This window comes from Neoarius graeffei, chromosome 6 (assembly GCF_027579695.1).
Source record: "Neoarius graeffei isolate fNeoGra1 chromosome 6, fNeoGra1.pri, whole genome shotgun sequence".
In the NCBI taxonomy this organism is placed as follows: domain Eukaryota; kingdom Metazoa; phylum Chordata; class Actinopteri; order Siluriformes; family Ariidae; genus Neoarius; species Neoarius graeffei.
Genome location: NC_083574.1, coordinates 89,551,978 through 89,564,106, shown reverse-complemented (window position 1 = coordinate 89,564,106; position 12,129 = coordinate 89,551,978). Strand labels below are relative to the sequence as shown.

At 40.6% G+C, this 12,129-nt stretch overlaps 1 protein-coding gene across 1 annotated transcript; it reads left to right on the top strand.

Moving 5' to 3' along the window:
- Nucleotides 1–7,331: 7,331 nt before the first annotated feature.
- Nucleotides 7,332–11,126, top strand: LOC132888348 (extracellular calcium-sensing receptor-like). Its single transcript, XM_060924404.1, has 6 exons — nucleotides 7,332–7,525; nucleotides 7,662–7,950; nucleotides 8,328–9,083; nucleotides 9,177–9,404; nucleotides 9,924–10,047; nucleotides 10,213–11,126. Exons 1-6 carry the CDS (start codon nucleotides 7,332–7,334, stop codon nucleotides 11,124–11,126), a joined length of 2,505 nt encoding a protein of 834 aa, XP_060780387.1.
- Nucleotides 11,127–12,129: the final 1,003 nt, after the last annotated feature.

The window sequence follows — 12,129 nt, the reverse complement described above, 5'->3', positions numbered from 1 at the left end:
CCACAGCACTTGCGAATCCGCATGGGACTGAACTGAAATTCACCGCTGCCTGTCTATATTTGAAACGAGCTGTCAATCAAAGAAAATATCCGGCCACTTTCACCAATCACCAGTCTCCTCGCGGAAACTGCCATGTCCCTCCCACTGTGAGGCACGGAGTCTGTTAGGCGGGCATTTTCGCAGTATTTGTCCAATAACCGTCTTGCATTTTGAGATTGAAAAGTGCATAGCTCCCAAATGCCATTGAAGTCCACTGAGGCTGGGAGTCCGTGGGACTCCGTGGGGCGGGCGTTTTCGCAGTATTTGTCCAATCATCGTCTTGCATTTTGAGATTGAAAAGCGCATAGCTCCCAAATGCCATTGAAGTCCACTGAGGCTGGGCTGCATCACGCTGTCACGAGGGGGAAAGTGTGGATAAATTACCATATGGGCCATTCACATGATGATTTAAGTCTTTTTTTTTTCGCCAATCAGCTGTATGATACGAGCTGAGCTTGTGGCTACTTAAGCTGCATACAGGCATGTAATTTCACTATGGAATGAGCAAGCTAAACAGAGCGCAGAGGAGCTGAAACACCGCGAAGCAAACAGACACACGGTAGTTACATCGGAGATAACCATTTCTAGCAATAAAACCGCAACCAAAAGGAAGTGTTCTAGGACTACATATTCCATCGGAGGCATTGATGTGTGCAAGGCGACGTTTCTCTTTCTGATGGGGTAAGTTTATTAATCTAAGGCTGTGTGGTTATTTTTGCATGTAACGGAGAGTGTTGTGGTTTGGTTACATGAAACTAGCATTGTGTTAGTTGTGTTATCATCGTGCTATCTTTCTTTCTTACGGTGTGAGTATTTTGTTATTTTTGCATGTAATGGAGAGTGTTGTGGTTTGGTTACATGAAACTAGCATTGTGTTAGTTGTGTTATCATCGTGCTATCTTTCTTTCTTACGGTGTGAGTAATTTTTCAACCACAAAACGTTAAAGTATACTTTAGGACTTATTTTTGTACTTCATAATTGTTTTGGGCATACTTTGCATGGAAGGAAAATTGACATGGTGATCTTTGTTTACATGGAAGTAGCATCATGCTAGCTAGTAGGGGGTAGGGCTTTCCTTAATGTCATGCAAATTAGCACCGTTATGTGCCCGCCCTGCACCCAGAGTAGCTGAGATGGAAAACTTTGAGGGCGATTTTCTCCCTTTCCTGTTTTAAGAGGTATGCAGTTTCAAAAGGCCACACATTCTTCAAATATTGTCAGATCTCCACATGGAAGGCATCATTGGAAAGCTTAGAAACTGTACTTTCTGAATCTGTCAATAACTCAAAATGCCCCAGGGCTGACATGTGTCCCTGGATTTCGTTATGTGACACATTTGTCAGCAGCACACTGGCTCAGGTAGAACACAGTTCTCTTGGAAATACCTAATATCACAGTGAAACATTGCACAGTCTTGAATCCTGTGACTCTCCTTCCACCAGAGGAGGATGGAGAGCCCCCTTGATGCGTCACAATGGTTTCTCAAATCCGTAAGCCACATCCAGACCTCTCTGACGTCCCACGACAGAAGCTGGACATGATCCTTTTTGTGGATGGGTCTGCCTTGCGAGACCCCACATCAGGCACAAGTCAGGTCAGTTTTACAGTTGTTTCAGAACACTCTGTTCTCGTTGCAGGGTCACTCCCTAATCATAATTCTGCACAGGAGGTGGAGTTTGTGGCCCTCACAGAAGCATGCAGATTAGCTGAAGGTAAGTCAGCAACTATAGTGTCTTGCAAAAGTATTCACCCCCCTCACATTTTTTGGGGTTTGTTGACTCACAACCTGGAATTAAAATGGATTGTGTAAGGGTTTGCATCATTTCATTTACAAAACATGCCTACAACTTTGAAGATGTGATTTTTTTTTTTTAATTGTGAAGCAAACAATAAACAGGACAAAATAACAGAAAACTTCAACATGCATAACTATTCACCCTTTTGTAGAGCCACCTTTTTTGGCAATTATAGCTACAAGTCACTTTGGATAAGTCTCTATGAGCTTGCCATATCTAGCCACTGGGATTTTTGCTCATTCCTCAAGGCAAAACTGCTCCAGCTCCTTCAAGTTGTATGGGTTCCACTGATGAACAGCAATCTTCGAGTCTGACCACAGATTCTCAATTGGATTGAGGTCTGGGCTTTGACTAGGCCATTCCAACACATTTAAATGTTTCCCTTTAAACCACTCTGGTGTAGCTTTAGCATTATGTTTAGGGTTATTGTCCTGCTGGAACATGAACCTTCATCCCAGTCTCAAACCTCTTGCTGATTCAAACAAGTTGGCTCTTGTGCTGCTCCTCCACCATCCTGTGTCTCCTCTGTTGGTATCTGATCATCTGCAGGTTCCAGTGCTGTTCCTCCACCATTCCGCATCTCCTCTGGTGCTATCTGATCATCTGCAGGCCCTTGTGTTTTTCTGACCTATACTCATTATTCACAAAATATTATTTCTCTGCAATAGAGAATGGTGGTCTGCTCAATATCTCCATATCCCAGTGTCCCAGACACTGCAGGTAGCTACACTTATTACTAACTGTTCATCAACAGTAGGTACTATAGGTTTCTCTAACAAGCCAAAAACCTTTCTGAAAAAATGCTTGTGGATGCTCACTGCTGTTATTGCTGTTGTGATAATAACTCTTTAAAACCACAACTTCTCTTCCGGCAGACAGCCACTGTACTACTTCACAGCACATCAAAATATCAATAAAGCATGTCTGTGGATATCAGTGCCATCGGGGGATCCCCATCCTCTAAAGAATCAGTCTGTCTCTGGAGAGCTCTTCAGACTTGCTGGGCGATAATTTCCCCAACTTGGATCTGGAAAAGTCCCTGCTACTCGTGATATGCCATCCTCGTCGCCATGGGTTATAGTGGAAAAAACGAATTAACACACTGAAACCCATAACCTGAAGCAACAGAAGAAATAGGTTTTATTCAATCTTGCAAGATAGGGCTCTCACTAGAAAAGAGATAATGTTTCTTCAGTGAAGAACACATCTCCCTTTTGTGCTCTCTTTCTAGCCTGAATATGTGAAAACCTTGAAGCTGGGTACATGCAAACATTATCTAACAGATACCAAATGAATGCAACCAGTCTCATACACACACACACACACACACACTCGAGCACAAAATCTTTCTGCTTATATGGTAGAAATTACACATTTAAACTTAGATGTTTAAAATCTTCTTAAACACTTAAAATTTTCCATTACAGTTTGTGCCCATATAACAATTCAAATGGGTAGAACCCAGTGGAGGCTTGTGGGACCTCATGCACTGCAAACAACAGATGGTCTAACCACTAATCCCTGTTTCTAGCATCCCTGTGAGTGAACTTACAAATCATGTTTTTAAGTCATCCAATCAGTCCATCCATTTGTGGATAGTAAACACTAGTATGAATTGATTTAATCCCCAATAATTCATACAGTTTGCTTAGTATATGTGACATAAAAGAAGATGCCTTGGTCAGTCAGGATTTCTTTTGGAATCCCGACACAGGAGATACAGTGCCTTGCAAAAGTATTCATACCCCTTGAACTTTTTTCACATTTTTCCACCTTACAACCACAAACTTAAAAGTTTTTATTGAGATTTTATGTGATAGACCAACACAGAGTAGCACATAATTGTGAAGTGAAACGAAAATGATAAATGGTCTTCAAAACTTTAAACAAATGAAAATCTGAAAAATGTGGTGTGCATTAGTATTCAGCCCCCCTGCGTTAATACTTTGTAGAGCCACCTTTTGATGAAATTACAGCTGCAAGTCTTTTGTGGTATATCTCTACCAGCTTTGCACATCTAGACACTGAAATTTTTGCCCATTTTTCTTTGCAAAATAGCTCAAGCTCAGCCAGATTGGATGGAGAGCATCTGTGAACATCAATTTTCAAGTCTTGCCACAGATGCTCAATGGGATTTAGGTCTGGACTTTGACTGGGCCATTCTAACACATGAATATTCTTTGATCTAAACCATTCCATTATAGCTCTGGCTGTATGTTTAGGGTCATTGTCTTGCTGGAAGGTGAATCTCCTTCCCAGTCTCAAGTCTTTTGCAGCCTCCAACAGGTTTTCTTCCAGGATTGTCCTGTATTTAGCTCCATCCATCTTCCCATCAACTCTGACCAGCTTCCCTGTCCCTGCTGAAGAAAAGCATCCCCATAGCATGATGCTGCCACCACCATGTTTCACAGTGGGGATGGTGTGTGCAGGGTGATGAGCAGTGTTAGTTTTCCGCCACACACAGTGCTTTGCATTTAGGCTAAAAAGTTCAACTTTGGTCTCATCTGACTGTGGGTGGTAAAAGAGAGCAACTGGACTTGCTTGAAGATTCTTGAAGACGTTTCACCACTCATCCGAAAGGCTTCTTCAGTTCTGTCTGACTGGTAGAGAGCATCAGGTATTTATCCTCTCATGGATGAAAAGCTCATCTAAGGTGTCATTGAGTCCTCCTGTTGGTGTGGGTCAACTGGGGGCTGGTTGTGAACAGCCTTGAGAGTCGTTAGGATGATCAATGGATTGCCTGTTAAGGTGATCAATGGAATGCTGATTCTCTCTGTCCTCCTGTGAGACACTGAAAACAGCTGGGTTTTGGTGTGCATTCAGTTGTCTGGGAAGTGTGCCAAGGACTGCATTGTAGGTGGCTGATAAATGATGTCTTAGACCCTCACCTCTGTTCAGTGATGGCCGTTCCAGGTTGACAAAAATGGCTTCTTTAACTCCTCGCTCATACCAACGATCCTCTCTGGCTAAAATGCGTATGTTGCAATCCTGAAATGAGTGTCCTTTGTGGTTAAGATGAAGGTAGACAGCAGAGTCCTGGCCTGAGGAACTGGCTCTCCTGTGTTGAGCCATGCGCCTGTGAAGCGGTTGCTTTATCTCCCCAATATATGTGTCCATGCATTCCTCACTGCACTGAATGGCATACACTACGTTGTCCTGTTTGTGTCCGGGTATTCTGTCCTTAGGGTGGACCAGTTTCTGCTTCAGAGTGTTACTAGGTCTGAAATGTACCAGAATGTTGTGTTTGTAGAAGATCCTCCTGAGTTTCTCAGATAGACCAGAAATGTAGGGAATGACAATGTTCTTGCGTTTGTTCCTGTTATCCTCCTTGTCCATTATGTTCCTTTTTCTGCTCTTGAGGAAAGACCAGTTGGGATACCTGCAGTTCTGAAGTGCTTTCTTGATGTGATTCTGCTCCTTCTCTTTTCCCTCTATCATTGTAGGGATATTCTGAGCCCTGTGTTGCAAGGTCCTAATGACCCCCAATTTGTGTTCCAGTGGGTGGTGAGAGTCAAAGAGTAGGTACTGGTCTGTGTGTGGGGGTTTCCGGTAGACCTCGATGCTCAGGCTTCTGTCTTGTCTAATGTGTACATCACAATCCAAGAAGGCGAGATTATTCCCACTGACATCCTCCTGAGTGAAGTTGATGTTAATATCCACTGCATTGATGTGCTTAGAGAAGGCTTCCACCTCATGGGTTTTGATTTTAACCCAGGTGTCATCCACATATCTGAACCAGTGGTTGGGAGCAACTCCTGAAAAAGTGGTCAAAGCTTTATGTTCCACTTCCTCCATGTAAAGATTGGCCACAATAGGGGATACCGGTGAGCCCATGGCACATCCATGCTTCTGTCTGTAGAAACTTTCATTAAACTGGAAATAAGTGGTAGTCAGGCAGAGGTCAAGCAGGGTGCAAATCTGGTCCATGGTGAGGTTCGTTCTATCCAATAAGGTGCTGTCTCGAAGGAGTCATTTTCTAACAGATTCAACTGCTTCTGTGGTGGGAATGCAGGTGAACAGAGAAGTGACGTCGTAGGAAACCATGGGTTCATCTGCATCTAGTTTGAGGTCTGCAACTTTAGTAGCAAAATCTTGGGAGTTTTTGACGTGATGTGGTGTATTCCCAATGAGAGGAGCCAGGATGGTGGCCAGGTGTTTGGCAATGTTGTAAGTAACAGAGTTTATACTGCTGATGATAGGTCTGAGTGGAGCTCCTTCCTTGTGAATCTTGGGAAGTCCATATATGAGAGGAACGGCTTCCCCAGGGTATAATCTGTAGTACAGAGATCGGTTGATGGCTTGGTCCTTTTTTCTCACACACTCACACACACCCTGCTTGACCTCTGCACTCGCCTGCCCGTAACCACTGTCAGCAGGTGTCTTGGATCTGCTACGCAAATGCAAATGGCCAGCCAACTTCACTATCAGCCAGCACAGGGAACTGCTGGCAATGCTCTTCCAAGCTGTGGCCAGCTTGTTGCAGTATAGCTCACTTCAGGTCAGGATACTCCAGCATGCTGGTGGTGGGGAGCTGCCAAGCCACAAGCTGTGCTTCCCCTGACAGGAGCAGTAATAGGTGGGCAGCCCTCAGTGAGGTTGGCCACAGCTTGCCTCTGCGACATGATCAAACAGCTTGAGGAAGGCTTCTGGCTCGTCCTGTGGCCCCCATCTTGACCAACTGAATGGGAATGCTGGCTGCAGGAGTAACGGCTGGAGTACCTGCTGACTGGACCAAGCTCTGCATCGCCTGCTGGTCTTTCACCTGGGCCTCAAGCAGGGCCTGGAAGCACTGCCCCTGTTCAATAGACAGCAGGATGAGATCTTTGTGCTGGCACTGGTGGTCATTAACACATGTCTGGATGAGTTTCCTGACTGGTTTAGACTCCATGGCAGCATTTTTTTCCTCATTTTTGTATTTTGTATATATGATATTAAGAAACCGAACTGACCTTCTTGACATGATGTTGACACACATGTATGACACACATGCCATGTTTGCAAAAAAAAAATGCCTCCAGAAAATCAAAATTGCAAAAGTTCTACTCTTATAGAGGTAGTCACACTCCTTGATGTTTGACTAATCTTGTACATTTATTTAGTAACACCTGACCTCTAATTACTCATGTAATAATTGTGGAAGTAGGAAGGGTGCAGTTATTTTTCCCAGCTGGTGTTTGAATGTTGGCTTACTTTTTTTTTTTTGAGGGGGATGAAATTTGCTTTTTTTTAGGTTATTTGTTTTTAGATGTAGGTGAAAACCACACAATTTTAATGTATGCATTGATAAACATAGAATTGTTACTGGACATAAGAGAGATTTGCAGGTCCCATCCTGTCCATTAATCCTGTCCCTTCATGACATCACAAAACTCACCAGCTCTCTGATTTGTCCATAGTGAATGGTCACACCCATAAGAACTATAGGATGTTTATAAATGTGTGAATAATATACCTGTTGAGGAATAAGCCGGCAAAAACATTGGACACATTTTGTGATGTTATTCCTTGTACACCTCCTGACTCTTAGCCTGGCAAAAGGAGAAAATTGCCATATTTTGGAAAACCCAGAGGATCCTCTGCTGTCTAAAGATGGAGATGTGATAATTGGGGCTATTTTTTCAGTACATACATGTACACAGATGCAGTCACTGGCATATACTGTAAAACCTCCACCTTTAATCTGCATGAGGTTTGTTGACATTTAAACGTGCACATAATTTTAGAAAATGTTATTTTTTCTGTTCTTCTGCATTTTATGTCTTATATTGAGCATAACATGAAAAAAAGTTTTTCTGAATTATTTTAATGTTTATGCATATTTGTAGAATTAACCTCAGACAGTTACGTTCTGCTCAGACCGTGACTTTTGCAATTGATGAGATCAACAAAAGCAGCAGTTTGCTCCCAAATATTTCAGTTGGTTACAGGATTTATGACAATTATATCTCAAGTTTGTTATCTATGAAAGCAGCCATGGCGTTGATGAATGGTATGGACATAAGAGCAAATGGTACCTGCTCTGGACAAGCAGAAGTACAAGCAATCATAGGGGAGTCAGCTTCTTCTCCGACAATAGCACTCACAAGAACAATTGGACCCTTTAAAATCCCAGTGGTATGAAATAATTATTTTAATAATTGTTTAATAACAATGAATTCAATAGTTACAAAACGTGAAATATACAGGAGAATATGATCTTCATTGTAGTGCAGTTTCGAAAAGTAAATCATTATATTTCCATATTGTTCTTCCAATGGTGCAGTGAGTACATCATAGCAACATTTTATATTGATAGTATACATAATTTATTGTAAAATAAAAAAAAATTGTTTTCACAGATTATAATGTTCTTTTGTGATTTTAGTTTGATGCTAGTCTGTCTACATTTGTTTAGCTGTGAACAGTGTAAAAAAGCTTTTTTTTACCCCTTTAACCTCTTTTCCTGTTTTGTAAAGGCTCTATCAGTTTTAAAACTATCCATCTCTTCTCAGATAAGTCATGCTGCCACATGTGAATGTCTGAGCAACAGAAAAGACTATCCCTCTTTCTTTAGGACCATAGCGAGTGACTACTATCAGAGTAGAGCATTGACATATTTGGTCAAGCACTTTGGCTGGTCATGGGTGGGAGCTGTGAACAGTGATGATGACTATGGCAACAGTGGAATGGCCATATTTCTGAATGCTGCCAAAGAGGAGGGAATATGTGTTGAGTACTCTGTTAAGTTTGCCAGGACAGAGCCTGTGAAAATAGTAAAAGTGGCTGACATAATTCAGAAAGGCACTGCCAAAGTAATTATTGCATTTCTCACCTATGGTGAAATGAAGATTCTAACAGACCAGCTTATTCTAAAGAATGTCACTGGCTACCAGATGATTGGTGTTGAGGCATGGATTTCTGCTGCCGAATTAGTAACACCAGCAAGTTATGACATACTGGCAGGAGCCATTGGTTTTGATGTGGGAAAATTGAACATTGGTGGCTTTGCTGACTATGCAGTCAGTGGATTTTGGCAAACAGAACTCCCTTGCTTGAATACAGAGGGGAACATTTCTCAACCTAAAAATCACTGCCTCAAATATGAAGATCTGATTCAATTTAAAAACTACAGTAATGATATATCAGGAAAGAAATTTTCAACAAATCTCTACAATGCAGTTTATGCTGTAGCACATTCTCTACACAACCTGCTGGGATGCACAAACATCAAGAGTTGTGAGAAAGACAAAATAATACAACCATGGCAGGTAACAAAAGAGAAAAGAAGAAAATCAGGCTATATCCATGACTAATATTATTATGAATTGAAATTTAGACTTGCTTTTATTTTCCCTGTAAAGGTTGTTGAGGCTTTAAAAAAGGTAAATTTTACAAACAAATTAGGAGAACAAGTTTGGTTTGACAGCAATGGGGCAACAGCTGCAAAATATGATGTGGTCAACTGGCAACAAGGGCTCAATGGAGAAGTGGTGTTTAAGACAGTGGGTTATTATGATGCCTCTCTTCCAAGTGGACAACAGTTTGTCCTTAATGTTGAAGATATAGTGTGGGCTGGAGAGAAAAGACAGGTACATACAATGCAAAGTCTAAGTTTTTTCTTGCATACAATCTACACTGGATGGTATGATGGTGCATTGCTTTGCACTGTCACCTCACAGCAAGCAGGTTCTGGATTTGAACCTGCTGCTCAACCGTGGCATTTCTGTGTGGAGTATGCATGTTCTCACCATCCTTGCCTGTGTGGGTTTCCTTAGGGTGCTCCCATGATCCAAAAACTTGCAGATTAAGTCCAATTGGATACCCTAAATTTCTCATATGTGGGTATGGGAGGGTAAATGGCTGTATGTCTCTGTGTGTTAACCCCAATAAGTCCCAAAATGACTTTTCTGGTAATAAAATAATATTAAATTAAATAAGGTATAATAATGTTATCTCAACAGCAGTGAATATATCTGATTGGTTTTTCACCAAAATTGTGCTTCAAGAAAGATGGAACCTCATAATTTGATGGTTATGGAACAGTGTAAATTAAAATAGAGTAGTAGTGAAAAATAATAATTTTAAGCATAATATATTGTTTATATTAGAAGCCAAGGTCTGTGTGCAGTGAGAGCTGTCCTCCAGGAACCAGAAAAGCAGCACAGAAAGGAAGGCCTGTCTGCTGCTATGACTGTATACCATGTGCAGAGGGAGAGATCAGTAACCAGACAGGTAATTTCAGCTTTATCAAGTTTCAAAGACAAGTTGTGAATTGTACATTTTGGATCATTCCTTTATTATTTAGGGTTCAGTTCCTGAACAATGGCATTCATAAATGAAACATCAAGATAAAGTTTATTTTCCTTCTTAATCTGAATAACCATGATTATTTTGCAGATTCAGATAACTGCGAGCAGTGTCCAGGAGAATATTGGTCTAATACTGAGAGAGATAAATGTGTGTTAAAGGTCATAGAGTTTCTCTCATTTACTGAAGTTATGGGAATAGTACTGGTGATTTTTTCTTTGGGTGGAGCTACATTAACTGTTCTAGTCAGTATTTTATTTCTAATAGAAAAGGACACTCCTATTGTTAAGGCGAACAACTCTGAGCTGAGTTTCCTGCTGCTGTTCTCCCTGACTATGTGTTTCCTCTGTTCACTTACTTTCATTGGTCGACCCTCTCAGTGGTCCTGTATGTTGCGCCACACAGCATTTGGGATCACCTTTGTCCTCTGCATCTCCTGTGTTCTGGGGAAAACAATAGTGGTATTAGTGGCTTTCAGGGCTACACTTCCAGGCAATAATGTCATGAAATGGTTTGGGCCTCTACAACAGAGACTCAGTGTACTTGCTTTTACATTTATACAAGTCCTGATTTGTGTGCTAAGGTTAACAATTTCTCCTCCTTTCCCATATAAAAACATGAACTACTACAAGGAAAAGATCATATTAGAATGTAACTTGGGCTCAGCTCTCGGTTTTTGGGTGGTGCTGGGTTATATAGGAGTTCTTGCTTCTGTCTGTTTTGTTTTGGCTTTTCTCGCAAGAAAGCTGCCAGATAATTTTAATGAAGCTAAATTCATCACATTCAGTTTGCTCATTTTCTGTGCAGTGTGGATCACCTTTATTCCAGCTTATGTTAGCTCTCCTGGAAAATTTACTGTCGCTGTGGAGATATTTGCAATTTTGGCCTCCAGTTTTGCTCTACTATTCTGTATATTTACACCTAAATGTTATATTATTCTGTTTAAACCTGAACTAAATACAAAGAAAAATATGATGGGCAAAATGGCCTCTAAATCACTTTAAGAATCCAATTGTTAAATTCTGCAAACACACACACAAATAATTTTAGCTGAATGATGTCAAATTTAAACATACACTGTTGAATATATTCAACTAAATAATATTTTGATTGTTTCCATACATTTAAATCTCATATGAATATGGATGAGACTCAAATGTAATTGTCATAAAAATTGCAATTGTTTCCGTTGTCTCTCCATAGAAAGAATGTTTGTATACAGCAACATGTTTGTAATCATCAACACAAAAAAACAGTTAAGTGTGACAATCAAACAACCACTATATTAGTAAACAAATACACAAATAAATGACTTTTTAATGACTGAATAAAGAATAAAATCCACAAGCAATAATCAAAATGATTGTAGTAGATGATGGATTGTCAAGCTTCTACTTTTAAAATGCATCTGTTCTGGTTTTCACCAGCTCACCAGAGGGCACTGAACATGGGCATTTGAGAGCAAAAGTTTGTGTACAAGGCAAAATGTCTCTCACAATTTAGACAAAATTATGTCGTTCTGATAAAATATTCAATGTAATAAACATGGAAATCACTATTTTGCATTGTTATCTGTGTAGAAATATAAAGAAACACTTTCAACTGAGGTTGTACATGATGTAAGGACTTAAGAGTGGCAGCACAGCCAGCGTGCAATGCAATAGGAACTGCTGGTGTGTGTGTGTGTTTGGCTATGCATTTAGAATGGACAAAACAGGCTCTTGTGAAAAAAAGCACTTACATGGAAAGCAATCTGATAGGTTGCCACACAAATGCTGTAATTAAAAATCATAACCATACCAATTAAAATCCAGCTGGCAGCAACATATCCTTTCCTGAACACCTGCATGGACTAACCTGAATATGTGAAAGACAGAATCAGCACTGTATGTTGCAATGGACAATTAAATCAGGAGTAAATAATAAATTGTTGATTTTGTTTACAGTTATAACAAATATTACACCAGAAGAAACCATAAGTCAGATAATTCACATAGTCCTCTATGT